The sequence below is a fragment of the Crotalus tigris genome, unplaced genomic scaffold (genome assembly GCF_016545835.1).
Source record: "Crotalus tigris isolate CLP2741 ecotype Arizona unplaced genomic scaffold, ASM1654583v1 scf7180000019894.434026, whole genome shotgun sequence".
Lineage (NCBI taxonomy): Eukaryota > Metazoa > Chordata > Lepidosauria > Squamata > Viperidae > Crotalus > Crotalus tigris.
Window position 1 is genome coordinate 217,126 of NW_024097758.1, and position 19,170 is coordinate 236,295.

The window sequence follows — 19,170 nt, forward strand, 5'->3', positions numbered from 1 at the left end:
GATTTAGATGATAAAATAAAAAAGAACAAGGTGTCACAAGTCATATGCTAGATAAAGTACTGCAAAAGAAGAATTCAGAAGTAAAAGCACTATGGTTTCTCATGTATGTGTTAATGAAATACTAGAGGATGATTCAGAGATTAATTTTGCAACTGTCTGCAAGATTATTTGTCTGCAATAATTATTCAGATGACCTTCCCAGTAATCTTAAGAATAAGCTATCCAACTTTTGAAATGGGAAAATGACTCAAAACAACATTGCCTCTACATTAGATCTTTTCTTGGCTGTGATGGAATGTCAGGAACCATTACAATGGTAATGTGGAACCATTACAAATGAGATCTAAACCTTGGGAAAGTAGAAAGAGTGAAAAAGCTTTCTTGGGTTTGGTACATAAGGTGGAGTAGAAAGGGGCTTTGAAGGGCTTTCAGAATTCTGTAACTATACTCCAATTAAGCTACTTTTTTCCAAGATGCCTAGTAACTCCTGCTTCCTGAAAGAATTAAGTTTAAAACGTCCAAATAGTACAAGATACAGTACTAATAAAGGATAATATTTGTAGCTCAGGATTGATATGAGGGGGCCTTGATGTCCTCTGAGCTTGTTGTTTTCTGGCAGACATTTCATTACCCAACCTAGGTAACAGCGACCAGCACTGATGATATTATCTAGTTTGGGTAATGAAATGTCTGCAAGAAAACAAGCAAGCTCAGAAAGCACCAAGCTATAGTACATTTGCTGCGGTAGTAGCATTCCAGAGATGATCTGGAAATCAAAGGGCCAAAGTGGTCCCAAGGGTGGTAGGAGCACTTGGGGCTATGACTTCTAAGCTGGGAGAGTAACTCCAGCAGATCGCAGGAACATCAGAGCTCTCTATCCAAGGGAGTGCAGTGCTAGGAACAACTAAGTTAATGAGCAGAACCCTCAAACATCTAGGCCTCTGATATAGGAACCAAGAATGAAGAAGACACATGCCATCCATGGGATTGAGAAGGAAACCTTTTCTTTAATTTAAAATATAAATTTTACTCCTATACTGTATGTACAAAGAGAGAGATCTTCTGAGTCTTTTTTATTGCAGAAAATCCGAAACACTTTTTCCAGATAGATTGAACGTATGCCTACTTTAATAGCTTTCCAAGCAAATCAAGACAGCTTTATAATCTTGACTTTTTGTTGAGTGCTTTATTTCATGTCTATTCATTCTCTATTTTTGTTGGGAAATGTGCAGTTATATTTGCTTTTTAATTTTTTTTGCTTCATTGTTATTACTTGTTTCAATATTATTTCTGAATATTGAATTTAAAAGACAATTGCTTTCAAACTTATTAAAAGCTAGTGAAGAAATTTGATAAAATAAACTGAAAATAATGAAGTTGACAGGCTGATGAATAATGTACCCCATCTGTTTTGTTTCAATATATTTCTCTACCATACTGAAAAACATATAAATTTTAATATTAAGCAATCCCACAAAGAGAAAATGTGTATAAACACATAGCAGAGGTACTTAATTAAAGCAATTCTTTTTATATATATTTATTCAAAAGAATAAAAACCTTCTAATCAAGATCATTATCTCTTCTAATATATGCACTGGAAGATTAAATAATTAAAATTAAATTACATTCCCATGTTCCTGGCATTGGCTTGATTCAGATTTTCTTCAGGTCCAACAATTTTTATAGTTTTAATTATATTCTTCGCTTTTTCCCAAAAGTTTTTTATATCCTTTTCATGATGAACTTCCTGGAAACGTGTTTTTTTTTTTTTAAAAAAAGAGAAAGAATTAATGAGAAATCAGTAAAACTATACAAGAACAAAATATGCAGTAAAATAAATAGCAGACAAAATGGAAACTGAAATGAAAACTCTACAGATCTGGAAAAGATTATAAATAGATTGTTCTTACTTCAACATTTTTATACCAGATTTTTTCCTCAGATGGTATTTATATAGGAGCAGGAGTTCACCCAGTGAGATCGAATGGACTTATACATACAAACAGACACACACACACAGGCACACACAACTTATTCTAAATATAGACACAAGTAGGCCATAAAAAATATGATGGACTGCACAGTAACAGCCATGCTCCCGTTCTTTCCATTTATGGATGATTTTATTCTCCAAATACCATTACTTTAAAATAAAATTGAGGACACTGCATCAGAATTGGCTCTATTTTCTCAATTTAATAAAGTTCAACAGTAAAAAAAAAAAAAGGTTTTCAGTTCTCAGACCTGATTCTTCGGTAGAAGTGGATAAATAGAATGTTCAGGATGCAAATAACCATTTGCATAAAGTATTCACCCAGATTGATAACATAATCTTTACTTCCGCCCATGTCTAATCTTCTGCAGTTAAACTGAAAAAAAACATGTTCAAAGTCCCTAAACAATTGGGCTAAACAAACATTTTGGATATTCATTCATTCATTCATTCATCCATCCATCCATCCATCCATCCATCCATCCATCCATTCATTTTCTAGAGTAGCCTGTTTCAACCACCTGGGTGGCTTGCAATTCTAAAACAATTAAAAACAACAGAACTGTAAAAACATCCAGAAAATACAGCAGCAGAGATAGTTACCAGCTAACAGTAAAGCCAAGAAACAGGGTCTTTAATACATTTCAAGACTCATAATGCACAGCTACAGTCAAGTTTTCAAAGCCTTGCAAACAGAACTCAGAGTTGAAGTCACTAAAACCTCCAAAGGGAGAATATTCCACAAAGTATAGGCTGTAGCAGATAAGGCACATCTTTTAGTTCCTGCCATTAGTTCTTTGGCTAATGGGATTTGTCACATGCCCAATTTGCTGGAAAAAATTGGATGGATCTTGGGGAAAAAAAGTTCCTCAGGTAGCCTGGTTCCAAGCCACAGAGGGCTTTAAAGGTGGTAACCAGCACTTGGAAATACACTAGCATATTTAGTATTTGTGAGTTTAATTCCTCCTTCCATGCATCTCTAAATACAAAGGAACAAATGCTTCAAGATTTGAACGAACAATGCACTGAAGATATAATAGAAACACTAACCTGAGATGAAATTCTACTATGAATATTCACAATATATGCATATTATATCTCATGTAACAGCACAATTATTTAAAAGTTTAATGTTATTTTACTATCAGTCTACAGTATAAATTGAGTTATTTACTGATTTACAAAAATTATCATTAAATTCCTATTTATAAAATACTTACATTATTATGAATAAAGATGCTAAGTTTTTCTTTTGTATATTCCAGATTCAATACTCTGTCTAAGCACTTTGATAGGAAGGGAGTTGGTTGTTCAATGAAAATACCAATTGTTACTGTTGGACCCTCCTAAAAACAGTAAGAGTAAAGGTATAAACAGTGCAAAGGGCTGACTTCAAAATCTTTTACTGTAAGAACAATGAACTACTATTATGAACCTTGAAAAAAGGTATTCTTTTCTGTATTAGCATTTTCCACACATTAGTAAATACTTTAAATTATACCAAAGAACTGATGCATTAAATATTTTTATAAACTACTATAATAATTAGTTTTGCCTGCAATCCTATAACTATTTACCTAGGAATAAGTTCATTGAATTTCACGGGGCTTAACTTTTTAGTATAGATGTATAAGATTTCATAGTAATAATATGGGTGCATAGTTTTCAAGTCTTTTATATAACTAAGATGGAACCCATATTCAGTTGCAAGGTGTTGATTTTAATCCTTCAAAAACATAATATAGAATGAGGATCTGGGAGGGATGAAAGGTAGGGGGGGGGAGAGATTATACTTTATTATGTGTGGCTTTCCAATATCAACATGAACAAAGTGGATTGAGTCCAAAGGAAAACTTCCAGTTAAAACACAAAAAGTAAACTATTAACTTACGTATGATCACTAGGATTACATTTGCAAATACTTTAATTAAAAAATAGATAATGCCATCACCTGTCATAAATCTTAAAACCACTGATATCATTTTTCATCTTGAAATACAGGTTTATGTCAATTGAAAATGTTCAGAATTTCCCTGTTTCAGTTTAATCTCTCTTAACACTATTCACAAAATGAGAATAACAACTATGTAATATTTATATTTGTATGGTAATTTTATGTGGTAGTTTATAACAAATCAGCAAGCACCATTTCCCTATGCACTACTATTCTTACCTAGCTTGGTAATGAAATGTCTTCAAGAAGAAAAGCAATTTCAGAGAATAAAAACCCTAAATTCTGCCATAGTTGTCTCTTAGAGTAAATATTAGTGCTGTGCGTCTGGCTGAAAACTAGGCACTGCCCAGACTAAGTTATGCCATGAAGGAGAGGGCCTTGTGTACTTTATTCACTCCTATCTAACTTTGATGAGAGAAGACAAATTACATTTTCTACCAAGACAAAACCATGATAGCAAAGAATCCATTTGCAATCTTTTGCAGAATCTCCATTTGGTGTCTTCTGGGCTTTGGGGGAGAGGACTATTTCCCAACCCTTATTATATATGGTCCATGAGATCAGAGCTATCATAGAAGCATCCCTAGGCTGCGGGGCCAGGCATTAAGTTGAAATTATTGGGCTTAAGAACCAAAAAGAATATTTTTGACAGCGAAAAGAAAGATTCTTTGGGGATTCCCCATTGAGCCTCAGTGATTTGGCTTACTGTACTGAGAAAAAGAAGCTATTAAACAGAACTGCAAGTTTCTGAGAACTTGTTTTCTGCTGTGTGATCCATTATGATTTTGGGTCCTTGAATCATAAGAGTTTTGAAGTTTTTTTTGGAAACATTAAACAAAATCTACATTTGGAAGATTCTGGTGAATAAGATTGGTTATTTACAGTATCTTCTTTGACTAAGGACAGCTTCTCCTTCTCCTGATCTGAGTCAGATGAGAGAGATCTGAATCATGTGCAGTAATGAGTGGGGATGTTTTTCTTCTACCTACAACATTGGACTGTACCTTGTCCTTTTTGGTGAAGAGGTAGAAAAGGGGAAATGCAGAGAAAAGGTTCAGATTTTTGCCACCATCCCACCCACACACCATGAGATTGTTAATGTCTGTCATGGGCTCAATCCAGGAAAGCTATCACCTCTGTTTAAATGCCAAGGCTTTCTCTGGTAAACTTTGAAAATAGAAAACCAGGACTCTCTGATGGAGAGAAATGTGTACATTCAGTCCTGAACTCCATATAAAGTTGTAATTATTTTCGCATAACAGAAATCAGTTCCCACCCTCATTTTATGGATAAAATGGTAGCTAGATGGAGAAAAGAAAGATGAGAAAATCTGTTGGATGTAAGGTATGGAAGGAGACACTTATAGAAATCATTTATATACATACTTCAATTATATGCAGCATATACTCACAGGCAATGTAGCAATTTCTAATAAATCTGAGTCACAGACACCACAACCTGTTTCACGAGTCCAGCCATTAGGTATATAATTTCCAAAGTAATTGAGATTAAGCTAGGTTAGGAAAGATAGAGGAACAAACCACAATCAAGTCAATTCAATAGATTATCATTTCTAGCTTTTAAATAAGATCTACTCACTTAATGGGACAAAATGAATTTGGCTATGAAATTTCATGAAATGCATTGATCCTTCTTACCACTGCTACTAACAAATGAATTTCTATTTTATTGCTGTTATGTGGAAAAGGTCATATTGAAATTAAGTCACTTTCACTTACTTTTGTTGGGCCATTTCCATGAAGAGTGACTGGCAGAGTATCATATATAGAATTCCTAGCTCTGGCTCTTCCGTCTTCAAATTTCAGAAGAACTTCATCTGCAGTCCATCAAGAAATTAACAATGCATCAACTGCTGGTTACTCAAACAAGGATGATACAACATTCTTGGCATTTTTCCCCTCATCTAATCCAGTTCATACCATTCTTCTATTTCTATGTCTATTGCCAGGAAATGAAAAACTGGATGATATTGAAAGTAGTTTTTAAAATTTAGAATTAATGTTCAGTAAATTCCAAGCCTTCTTATCTTGAGATTGATATTTTTGGTAAATAAGTGAATACACTTCAAGCTCTCTTATCCATAACCAATAATTTCATACAAAATTTGGAAATCTTCAAAGGGGTGCTTCCCTTTAAAATTTGTGATGCAGCATGGCCTCTTCATATTTCCAGCATTCTCTCCCAGCACTTACGAAAACTAAAAGAGCCTTCCATGTTGATGCAGGTCCTGAGAATACCTGTTTCTCAGTTCTAGCATGTGACTAAGACAAGAGACAGATGCAGTGGTGGGGGCAAATCCCACATATTGCAACATTGAAACGTGAACTTTTTGGCACTTGCATTTTATTGCTGCATCCAAGCATTATGTAGAGGTTATGTCATAAGTAGTTAAAGGGTAGATGTTATGTCATGACACTACAGTATATTGGTCATTTTGATAAAAACTCCACTGCTGCAGATCCCCATGTAAGAGACTCTAGGAAAACTTGAAGCATCATGAAGTGTTACATGAAGGCAAATAGCATTTCTTTTTTTCTTCAACTATGAGAATAATTTTATATCCATTTCTTCAATCAGGCAAATATAAATCACATAGGCCAAATTCCACATCATGGGCAAGAATTGCAACATTGGCAAAGAAGAAGCAATAATTGTATTGTTTGTAAGCTACCTAGAATCACCCCCAGTGAGATGAACAGCATATAAATTGAATGATTGAATGAATGAATATTTCATCATTTAATATGTACTTTAACATACATACCAACAGCTCCATTTAGGGTCTGGAAAATATTGCATTTGTGATCCAAAGTAATATTAATACGTTCCTAAAGTACAAGAAGAGAAAATATGGTAAAAGTGGCCCTATAAAGTAAAGATCAGTATAAAACTAAATTCAAATAGTGTTATATAATGACCAGATGTTTCATTGGCAATTCTTTTAAATACCCACACCCACACATTTGCAATATTCCATATATCATCATGTTCATAATACTTCAAGAATATATACTTTGTTAAGACATTGTTTATATATCACTAATACCAGAGATTTGCTTTCTGTTCCAAAGGCCAAGAGAAGTTCATGACTTCTCAGAGAAGAATGACTTGGCAGTATATAGTACAAGAATATCTGCCAAAAATCGCTAGCAGATTACCATATTTGAAAGATCAGAATAGAAAGTTGGAAATAGACTATGGTACATAGACAACAGGATAGTTAAGTCTGCTACACAAATTAACCTTTTAATAAAAAGAACAGCAAGACATGTTTCTAGAATCCATAGATGTGCCTCAGTTCAAATCAGTGAAAGAGCCAAGAGATTATTTTAGTATCCTTGAGCATAGGAATTACATACACCAACTCCATCAAGAAAAACTGAATACAGTTCCATCAGCATAGTAAATATAATTATCCCTTACGTAAGCAAAAAACTCCTTAACACAATCATTTAATTAGCTGTTCAAATGCAGGAAGTTGCACCATAAAAAAAAATATGGCTAATATTTGTGATAATTCTGTTACTATATTCCATGCATCCAAAGAAGCCTGTTGTGATCCACAATAGTTATAGGATAATATTTTGTTTCCTTTTGTTATGGTGTCACAATATTTACTGCTTTTCTCCCACTGGAAATTGTTATATTGACCTTGGTTCCTTTTATATTTTTTTCCAATCCAATGGAATGGTGAAATAAATTATGTAAAAAGATTCAGGGCTATGCCTGTCAGTTGAATAATTTTCCAAAAGCAGAAAGGAAAGAGACAACATTTGATGTTCTGGGAGAAATCAGCAAGACAGAGTCACAACTCAAAACTAGATTGGATTCAACCAAGCTATAAACATGATAATAATCTATAAAATGTCCCTAACTGACAAGTGATTGAAATCAGCTCAAAAGGTTGCTGACTCTTCCATTCTAAGATTCTTTCCTCATCTACAACAAGTGATCTAGAACAAATATATTTTTGTTCAAAAGAATTGAAGAAATGATGTTATGTTTTCCTAAGTTGTTTAAAAGTAAGATTTATGTGAACTGCCCCCAAATATGTAGGTTTAATACATTACCTATAGACACTATAGACACTACAGATAATTGTATTGATTGCTAATTAAGTTCTACTTACCCTCTTCAATGGATCAATATAAATTTTTGTATAAAAAAGCTGATCATCATCACTATCTTGAAGGTCCCATTGTTGTACAATATCATTTACATTTGGATAATAACCAATAAATCCTGAAATAAACCATAAAAAACAATTTGATATTTTTTAAGACACCAACCATTAAACTTTAAGAAAATTCTAAAAACCTTTTTGGAGAAGCTGTACCCAATTTCTTGCTGGAGATTCCTTGGTGTTTATTTCTTGAGATACATTCTGTTCTTCTGATTTCTTGCTCCTAAATAGAAAAACTATTCTAGGTATCATTCTAATTCTGCTATTGTTTGAGAGAAAACGAAATTGGGATGATGACATGACACTCTCTAACTTGGCATAAGTGATCACAAAATCAGTCTGAAGTAATTCATAAATAGCAAATGAAATTGCTGTCAAATCCTATGCATTATTTCTAAAAAGATCTGTAAGAAAGGACCTTCTGAAGTTGAATCCATTCTCTAGCACAAGGGAGAAGGTCTTTTCCTGAATAAATTCACATGCAGTGAAATATACTCACTACAGAATTTCCTTGGGACTTTGCATTTTAATGGGCAGCCCCAATACCTCTCTTTCTTCAACCTTAAATTAATATTTTATTTTTCTGATTATTGTAAACCATTTGAATACCTAGGGCAGTAAAAATATATTATATAAAATGAGCAAAGCAAAACAAAGTAAAAAAGAAGTGGGACATTCTTAGATATAACAGTGCATAGAATCATAGCTTTAACATACCATGCTATAAGAGCACATTGTAAAGATATCTTATTAGCCAGTTTAAGGGTTCAGCAATCTCATGTAAAATTTAAATGGGAGGGTCAGGGATTGAAAGATATGATGCATATACAAGCCTAACAATATCTCAGACTTTTTTAATAAATCATTAGTAGTAATCCAATGTTATATGTCAGCCTTATTTAATAGCAAAATAATTTATATCATTTAAAATCTTTATATTCAGCACAAGTTCTCTTGAAAGTCTTCAAAAAATGTTTTGCAAAAATGATTCAGGATTTCAAAATAACCAATATAAACCATACCATGTTGTTCAAATAAGTAATATTGTTTATATAAGCAAACAATAATTAAGATAAACTACAAATGCTATGGCTCCATTTAAAACTAAAAGACGATTAAGTTAAACTTTTCTAGTTGGTGTAGAAAAAGCTATAATCATATTGGCAACAACATTTAAATGGCCATGCACAATAATTTCTTTTAGTGAAACACACATTGGAAAAATCAGTTCTTTCCTAATCATTGTTGTTGATTTATGGTTTGCTTTCCTAAGACAAGGCACCAAGATAGCCCACAGCAGTTCCATTTTCTATCATTCTTATTGCAAATGAAATAAAATCAGTCTGTCAAATATTGTCTGAGCTTAATTCATCTATTAGTTATTCTTGAAAAACTTTATACCAACAAAAATCAGTATAACAATTGACTGCCTGCTTCTGCTCTAATTATATCATCAGTTGCTCATTATTTTAGCTAGTGAAAAAAAAATGTCTTAATATGACAATACAAAGATCGATATGTTGAAATATATGAGCCTACTTTTGAATTATACACCCCAAACCTGGAACTTATATAAAAAAATTTGGATTTATTGAGCATCGAGGAATTAAAGATCATTACTTTATATTGGAAATATATAGGTATTTCTGATTTACAATCTTAGATTGCAGAAATGCATTAACTTTCTATTTATGAGATGGTTTTACATTGACAAAAGAAGGCTGATAAAATTATTTCACATGATTAAATTATTAGATTTCTTTAAAAAAGAAAAGGAACAATTATGATATAGTAGAGAAACATTTGTTTTCCTTCTAATCCATCATGTTTGATTCTTGGAGATTGCGTGGAAAAGTTCCTGCAATTTTCTTGGTAAGGTTTTTCAGAAGTCATTTGCCATTGCCTCCTTATTAAGGCTGAAAGAAAGTGATTGGCCCAAGGTCACCCAGCTGGCTTTGTGTCTAAGATGAGACTGGAACTCATGGTCTCCCGGTTTCTAGACTGATGCCTTAACTACCACATCAAACTGGCTGTCAGATAAACTTACAGAGTTAGACAGATAAAGAACATATAGGCACAAATTATTTTTCTTTCTGCACAGGTTTATATTGTTCCTTCCCTTTCTTTATATATTTGTCTATTTCTCTATTTCTCTATCCATCCATCCATCTATCCATCTATCTAAGTGAAAATCAAAATGATATTTCAATTCAATTTATAATATTTATTGTTTAATTGCCAGTTGTAAAAAATAAAATGAAACTCAGAGTGGCTGGCAAAAATGTGCAAACATCAGTAAGAAAATTAAAACATTGTTATTTCAACAGATAAAAATAATGGATAAACATTAGAAAATTGCTAAAATCATCTCTCCCAAAAGCACTAGATTCAGAGAAGCAGTATCACATTAGACAAAGAGGCCTCGGAAACCGTTCAACATAGGAGCAGGGTGTAAGATGCAGGTAGGAACAGCATACACTGAATGGCACAGTCAAATTGCTGCCATTGTGTTCCAGAAGATTTATACAGTGTATGGGCTTCCAAGTCCAGAGGGAAGAACAGGCATTAAGTATCACATCCATATCTCTGTTTCTACCTCTGTTTCTAGTTCCTGACCAAAGTTTCATGAATGCCTGTTGGAGGGATGGCACTGTAACTAATTTCAGATGAAAATTAAATAATAACTGTAACTTCTTGCCCTAAAACAATGCCCTCCTTAAACAAAATATGAAGAGTGGGTATCTGCAGAACTGGCTAAAATTCCAAATTATCCAAATGGCTAAACGCCCACAGAGGAACCTGCTTAGTTCAAATAACAGAAGATAAGAAATCAGTCAGTTTCCATTTTAATGCTACTCTACCCAATTAGCACACAAACTAGAACATCTGTGCCAAAGCCAAATTTATAACACGAGATTACAAGGAAAAGCATACACAAAAACTGAATACTGTATGTATGTACGTACGTATGTACGTACGTACGTACATACGTACGTACATACATACATACATACACACATACATATGTATATCAGGGGAAAGTGTGCATGAGATAACAAGACAAAAATATTATATGTATTAAGATAATTCTGGTAGAGTCATTAGATGACAGATGAAGAAGCAGCCAGCAACCATTTTAATTTCTTGAAATGTTACTGAACAGAACTATGTTAGAAACATTGAGAAATTCAATTCAGCCCAGGAAAGGACAAAGGAGAACATGAATCATTCCAGTACAGAAAAATTGTAGTTTCTACTGTATATTTAATCATCTTTCTAGTGTCACATAATAATAGGCTATCTGTGATAACTATGGCATAGAGTATTTTTAGGAATGTGAAAATTTGCCTAAGCAATTTTCTTTGCCTGAAAAACATTCTGAGGAATTTTTGCAACATTCTTCAAACAAGCTAGTTGTGAAAGAAAACCCTATGTTGCTTTATAAGTACTTTGTTAGCTTCTATCTAAAATAGTGTTCTTCCAAATTGGCAACCTGAAGATATGTTGGTTTTGATCCCAGAATTCCTTAACAAGCATAGAGAATTCTGGTGAATTAGGGAATTGAATCCACACATCTTAAAGTTGCCAAGTTTGAAAAATACTAATTTAACTGCCTCCCACTTTTCTCTTTTTATCTTTTCTTTTGCCTACCTCAGCTCTTGTTGATAAGAAAAGGAGATGGAAATGAAATAAACTTATCTGAAATTACTCTTATTAATAATGTACATTTTCTCTTCAAAATGTTTCAAAATATAATTAACAAAGAAAGCAAATTTGCATAGCATGCCATTTTTCCACTTTTGACTTTGAAAAATACTACTTACCTCCAGCATTAAGGAATCGTTTTCCACTGCGAACAATCGGGTATTTGTCAGACAATCTTTTATCAGGCCATATCAAGCCATCTGCTGCAAATACAACTTTATGATTAATTTGCTGAAATTTCTTCAGTAATTCCTCAGGTCCTCCAGTAAATATAACATCATAACTAAAGAGAATAGAAAAAGTGACTGTTAAAAAGCATTTCTACACTTCAACAGTAGCATTCAACACTGAAACGAAAGAGAACAATTCTATCTTTATAGTGTAACGATTCAGGTGTTATTCAGATGTAAGCTTTACATTTAGAAAAATGAGACAACTCTATTTTTTATCTCATTCACTTAGCCTTAAATAAAATCAGGTTATTTCCAATTTTTCTTTCAAAACAAGTCATTCTATTAAAAGGAATATATAGATTAGCCCTTTCATCTATTTGCTTCTGTCCATTTATCGCTGCAGCCATTTTTACCATTCTAATGTATTTCCAATACTGAGGCCAAGAAGGTGGAAAAAAGATTTTCTGAAAGAATTGTAGAGAAATAGTATGGGAGAGAGACCATTTACTATGCTTTTCAGTATGTTCCTTCTACAACTGAAACCAATGTGCAGAAACCTCAACATTCCACATAAATTTTCTTCTCCTGTAAGTTTCATTTTTTGCCATATTTTCCAAGCTCATGAGAAATTCCATTCAATTCCCCATGGTGTGTTTCAGAGTTTACAGGGTTGTTGGAGGTGGTAGAGCTGAAACTGTTATCTTCTATTACACAATTTCCCTACATTCTGAAGCCTCTGTGGCTGCCCACACTTCTTAATCCAAAACACGTCATGTAAGGAGTTGTCTCATAGGGCTTCTTTCAGGAAGCAGGAAAGCTAGAGAAGCTACAAAGCTACAGAACAGGATATTCTTCCATCCTGTCCCTTCAAATTCCACCCAGGATAATTCATGATATTACATGAACTACTACATGATATTATTTTCTATTGTTATTTTTTTATATTTTTTAATCATTTTTTTTTCTTTTTATTGTTGTAAGCTAGCCAGAGTAGTCCCAGAACGTGATAAATAAAAATTAACAAATAAACAAACAAACATTCATTTCTACTTTGAAAGAAATTGTAATGGAAATTTTCAACCTAAATCAGGACTGATAGAAAAAATGCATGTAAAACACTGGGCATTGGCTATAATGTGCCCTGTGTTTTACATGCGCAGACAGAAATCAGTGGAGAATAGTTTCCAAAATAGTTGATTCTTAATCTTTAATTTGCATTCTCAAACAAATCCCAGATAGATAATATCTAGCTATCCCTAGGTGTTGCCTACTTAGTAGTAGCTTAAAGTTGTCCAGATTGAGAAACATTTGCCTTAGAACATGTTTCAACAACATGATCCAATCCCATTGAACCAAATCTCTACTCCAGCACCATTGTGATACCCGTGCCATACTTTTTCTGCAAGTGCAACTGATACAATAGCAACTTGATGAAATGTAGAGGCTGTCTTTCCTAAAAGATATAACATTCATTTCGTATATCTATAACTATTGAATTATTGAATTAATTATTGTGTTTTTGTGTGTGCTTGTTTTATTCCTAATGTCCCACTGTCACTCTTCAAATATTTTCAAGAATCCCTATTCACCTCTAATGAACATATAATTACACTGAAGCAGTACAAGCCAGAGAGTCTTTACGGGCTTCAATTTTCTTTATCTCCTCTTCTCTACATTATCACAAGATAACTATATTGTAGATGCAAATACAGCATCTACAGTCCCTTGCAGTTTTTATACGTTCAGTTCCCCAAATGAATATGGAAAAGAATATTTTTTCTTCCATATTTGTAATTATAAATCAGAATAACAAGAGTTGAAAGGAACCTTGGAGGTCTTCTACTCCAAACCCCTATTTGGGCAGGAAACCAACTCAGACAAATGGTTTGTCCAATCTCTTCTTTAAAACTTCAGGATGCAGATTGCTCCACTGATTAATTGTTCTTGCTGTCAGGAAACTTATTTATTGGTTCTCTCCTTGATTAGTTTCAATTAAATAAGATTGTGCAGAAATATACTCTTTATCTATTCCTATTTTCTGCTTTTAATCTCTCTATCTTTTTAATTTTTCACATTTCATTTTCATACTGCTGCTCCAGCTGTCTGAAATATTTCTGGCTTTTTTATTTTCATCTTAGTCATGTCCATAAAACAGAAAATGTAATTTTGTTTCGAACCTGAAACAAACACAGATTGTCTCTAGAGTCTTGCCAAATTGTTCTGGATTGCCATTGGCCACAACTGGGCAAAAAGAAAAAAGAAATTGCAGAACTCTTTGTGCTGTTTGGATTTTGGCTAAAACAAAAGCTGCAGGGATTCTGGAACGATCTCATAGGATAAGAAGGGCAAGGCTATTACACATCCTCTCTCTGCTGTCCTTCCAAAGCATCTCCCAATGCAGCATATCCCAGTACTTACAATTCACCACACACACACACACACACACACACACACACACACATATACACATTTCAAGTTCTTTTCCTTCCCTTTTGCTGTAGTCAATGACTTTGAGTGGCATATTTCACTTCCATCCCATGGCCTTCCTTTTTTTGCCTCCTTCCAGTTGCTGTCACTCATTTCCTATTGCCATCTATATTCCAATGCTTTTCCTTCCCTAAAATTTTAATGCTACACCCTTGCCATTTTTCCATTTCCCTCTTTTATTATACTGTTGTTATATTGTTTCAATAAGTGATATTTGTACAGAATTAATTACTAACATTCTATTGTTCTTATAAAGTATTAGAAATAAAAAAGAGAAAGAAATGTTCTATCAGTTATAAGTTAGAATATTGATATTACATACTTAAATTATCTGACTTTTTCATATGCTATTGAGTATAAGATAAAGAAAAACTGCTTCAAATCACATCAAAGGATATATATTTTTAATGCTATAAAGCAGTGGTGGCGAACCTATGGCACGGGTGCCAGAGGCGGCACTCAGAGCCCTCTCTGTGGGCACACGTGCTGTCGCCCCAGTCCTAGGCCTTCAGCTGGGTTTTATAAAACCTTTTGGCTTTAGACGTCTGCTAAAGGCCCATTACTTCTTGACCAGACTATGTACCACTTCAGAATTTTGTTACAACACAGATGCAATGATTTGAACATTAGCATCCCTTTGAATTGAAAAGTTTGGATTGTAGGGTCAGTAAAAGATAATAAGATTTCCCTTTCCAAATTGATCTTAACACCAGGCCTATCAAACTAATTTTTATGAATTCATATATGGAGTACATAATGTATCATGTTTAGATGATTTAGAAGAGACGTATGCTAAGAAAAATTGGCTACCGGGTTTGGAAGTGAACTAAGTGACATTTTCCTAGTTTTTATTTTCTCTCTCTATCATCTATAGATATAAACTGAATCCAGTAATACTATATATATCCTCTTGAGCTCTTGTAAGATAAGTAGATAGAATATGAATGCCTATTAAGTGCCTGTTAAAATCACAAACACTTATTTGGTGAATTTGGGTCACTTTCTGTATCTCTTTCCAGTATAATTCAGAGTAAATGTTAAAGCTTTTAAATCAGAGTATGTTGCCTTAGGTTCTTAGCGACTAAAAATAAGACAGAACAATTGAATATGCAGGTTGTATTTGATTCTATTATTACAATGGTTGCAATCCTAAGTTTCATTTAAAATCTGAAAAGAATCTGAAAATCTAATAACTTTCATAATTTTTTTTCTTTTAAAAATGAACTAATTGAATGTAGAATATGTTAAGTACAAGGAATATCCTGAATAGAGAGCAACTAAACATGTACCTCCGTTTGCTCACATCAGTCTCCAAGAAGCATATCAAAATGAGATTTAATGTAGAGGTTAAGATACTGGAGTAGGAACTGGGACACCATATGTTCTATTTTTCTGAGGCCCTTAGGCATGAAAATTGGCTGGATTATTTTTACAATTTTACTATAATCACTCTTTCTTAGTCCAACTGCCTTGAGTTGTACAAAAATAAAGGCAGGATAATCATCTATAAGAAAAGAGTGATCAGAACTCTTGTCAAAAAATGAAAAGCTTTCCAAGTTAATCACTAAAATACATACCTAAATTATAACAATTTCTTAATTATAACCACTACAAAACTGCCCAGGATTAAGTTTGCTAACTCTGTCTTTCCCTGAAAAAGCCTGCTTGAGAAATTGCTCTATGATTCATTTAGCTATTTCCAGTTTTGTGTTTACACGTACTATAACATATTCCTAGTAATTAAGATAAAAGGAAAATGTAAACTTATTTGGACATTAAGAGAAAACGTGTCCTTCGGCATATGAGTGAAGAAAGAAATGTTCTCGTTATTTTACCTTTATCAACAACTCAGTATAGAACTTAAACTCATTTTAATAGAGTAATAGAATAATACGGTTGGAGGAGATCTTGAGGTTTTCTAATGCAATCCCCAGGTGTTTGCACATATATAGGGTAGGAGGCTTCATATGTCCAACTAAAATGGTCCTATAGTTCAATCTATATTCCAAAGACAAGAAATGTTTCCTATAATTCAGGAGTAAGAAGTGTTTCATGCTGTGGTCTACACTTTTGAATAGCACGTCAAAACCTTCAGTTCAGAAAGTGGGCAGGCTAATACAAACCCTAGGTTTCCATTAATTTACATTTCATTAACATCCACTTCATTTTAAGAATTAATATTATTATTCCAACACTGGAAGTTTTTAAGAAGAAACTGGACAGCCATTTGTCTGAAATGATATAAGGTTTCCTGCCTGAGCAGGGGGTTGCACTAAATGACCTCCAAGATCCCTTCCAACTTTATTATTATTATTATTATTATTAAATTATTCTTCATTAATTTCATAATTCACCATCTCACACTAAACCTTCAACTTTCTGACAACTATGGAAATTTTTGAATACTTGGAATAAATTCTGTTCTCTAAGGACTGAATAGGGCTTAAGCTTTCGGCAGAAACTGATGCATCTCACAGATGTTACTATTTAAAACATGTATTACTTTGCAGAAACTCTGTTCACATCTGGATATATATTTCTGAAAAAAAAAACCTTAAAGAATGCCGATGGTATTCTATGTCTGGACTCCTGCTTCAATGTACATTGTTGGAAAAATTATTGCTAAAGTCGTGTTTTTCTAGGAATTACTACAAATCAAAATTAAAAGGTACAGCAGTCTCCATATTATTCCAAATTATATAAGTTATGTTACATTATATAAATAATATAGTTCCATATTATTCCATTTTTAGAATAAGATATTTAAACATTTTATTCATATTCCTGAAGAACTTCATGACTAATTCTAGATAGATGATGATGATGATGATAATGTGTGTGTGTGTGTGTGTGTGTGTGTGTGTGTGTGTGTGAGAGAGAGAGAGAGAGAGAGAGAGAGAGAGCGAGAGAGAGAGAGAGAGAGAGAGAGAGAGAGAGAGAGAGAATAGGCAGATATGGTCTCTATTTTCTTTTCAGAACGTCAAAACATTTCTTTACATCATGGTATAAATGGGAGTTTCCACTATCTATCTGTCAGGATCAGTAATAATCTCTAGAGTTCAAGTTTAAACTGTGCAAGACAAGTTCATAACCCTTCTAGAACCCGAAATATATCATAAAAATGCAGTCATTATTTTACTCATTTATTTTCTTTTTTAAAAAAGATTTTTTTTATTTTAAGAAAATATGTTTTTAAAAAAGGTAGCTAATTCATCCATTTCATGGGTTTTTAATCAGCAAAGGAAATCATAGCAATGATCAACTAAAAAATATGATTTCTGTGTAAAATTTATTAGTTATTCCATTGACTATCCATACAACAACCCAAGATTTATCCTAACTGTGATTGAACAGATATGTGTCTTCTACATAATAAAAAATATCAATAGAGATCTAAATTCACAGTTGTTCTATGGTCATCATGAACTTATTTATTTGTGCCTTTAAAAAAAAGTAATACATAACAATGGAAAATATAAAGAAGCTCTAACTTCCAAAATTTTCAAGGTCTAACTACCTAACTACAAAATTCACATTTGTCTATCAATATAAAAACTGTATAATGGCAATTCAGGATCCTTAAGAATCCTAATATTATTTCTCTTTCCTGTTGCCAAAAACATTTCACAAACTGCTCAGAGTCCCTCAGGTAAGACTGATGATGTAGAAATGTGATAAATATATAAATTCTACTGCAGCTTTCTGCAGAATGGTCATTGATTTATCTAATGTTATATTGTTTGTAAGCCACCTAAAGTCACTGAGAGTGAGTGGTTGGCCATATAAATCTAATAAATTAAGAAATAATTCCAGAAAATTTCCCCAGGCTGAATTCTATTCTCCCCACTTTTGTTCTCAAGAATTTTCTCAATACCTTTCATTCTAAAGAATTTATTCATGAAACCTTTTGTGTGAAGCATTGCTATATCTTTCTGCCAAGATACATAAATGTTATAGAATAAGATGCAACAGACCACACAGAAGGGAAATGTATACATGCATTTCATCCTTGTGCATTATGTACAGTCACAAGATGCTGGGTAACTACACGTCTCCATTTCTCCAAAAAATTCTAACTAGCATGGATATTTTTAATCATAGCAAGCAAATATTCTAATGGTTAAGGGTTAAATGGATGCTCTACTATTCAGAAAAGATTGTAACAATTAATTATATCAAAAGTTGTGGGGAATTTTACAGTAAAGTATTAAATTTGCAACAGTAACAAAGTACAACACTTAAATAAACCAGAAGTAAGGTATCAAATATGGTATATTAAGTAATAAAAAATGTAACATCAAAAAACTTAGAATTGGAAAATAAAGACATTTCAGATTATTAAAAGTTGATGACTTACACTGATTGAAAAGAGCAGTTTTGCAATACCTATTAACAAGCTATGATTCTTGTGCAAGAGCATATAATGAATCTAGATTAGAAATTTGATAAACAAGTAAGTGAAAATCCATGGTAAATGGTAACAGTGAATTACTTCTGTAATCTTTCCCAGAAAAGCACATGATTCAGTCTTCAGAAGTTGAGCTTGACTAGAGGAATTTTATCTTTTAAGAGCTACTAATCCTATTTGGAGTCGAGGAGGTTACCAGACAGAGAGGTGCTGTTTTACAAAAGGAAAAGAAAACAGACTCTT

General features: G+C 33.0%; 1 protein-coding gene across 2 annotated transcripts in view; it reads right to left on the minus strand.

Moving 5' to 3' along the window:
* PLOD2 (procollagen-lysine,2-oxoglutarate 5-dioxygenase 2) overlaps nucleotides 1–19,170 on the minus strand; it is a 58,048-nt gene that overhangs the window by 13,502 nt on the left and 25,376 nt on the right. For both annotated transcript variants that reach the window (XM_039364869.1, XM_039364871.1), the window contains exons 4-10: nucleotides 11,979–12,142; nucleotides 8,101–8,213; nucleotides 6,736–6,799; nucleotides 5,690–5,787; nucleotides 5,362–5,463; nucleotides 3,217–3,342; nucleotides 1,629–1,750 (exon numbers count right to left, since the gene is read on the minus strand). In XM_039364869.1, coding sequence (XP_039220803.1) covers nucleotides 1,629–1,750; nucleotides 3,217–3,342; nucleotides 5,362–5,463; nucleotides 5,690–5,787; nucleotides 6,736–6,799; nucleotides 8,101–8,213; nucleotides 11,979–12,142 — 789 coding nt within the window. The remainder of the gene's footprint in view (nucleotides 1–1,628; nucleotides 1,751–3,216; nucleotides 3,343–5,361; nucleotides 5,464–5,689; nucleotides 5,788–6,735; nucleotides 6,800–8,100; nucleotides 8,214–11,978; nucleotides 12,143–19,170) is intronic.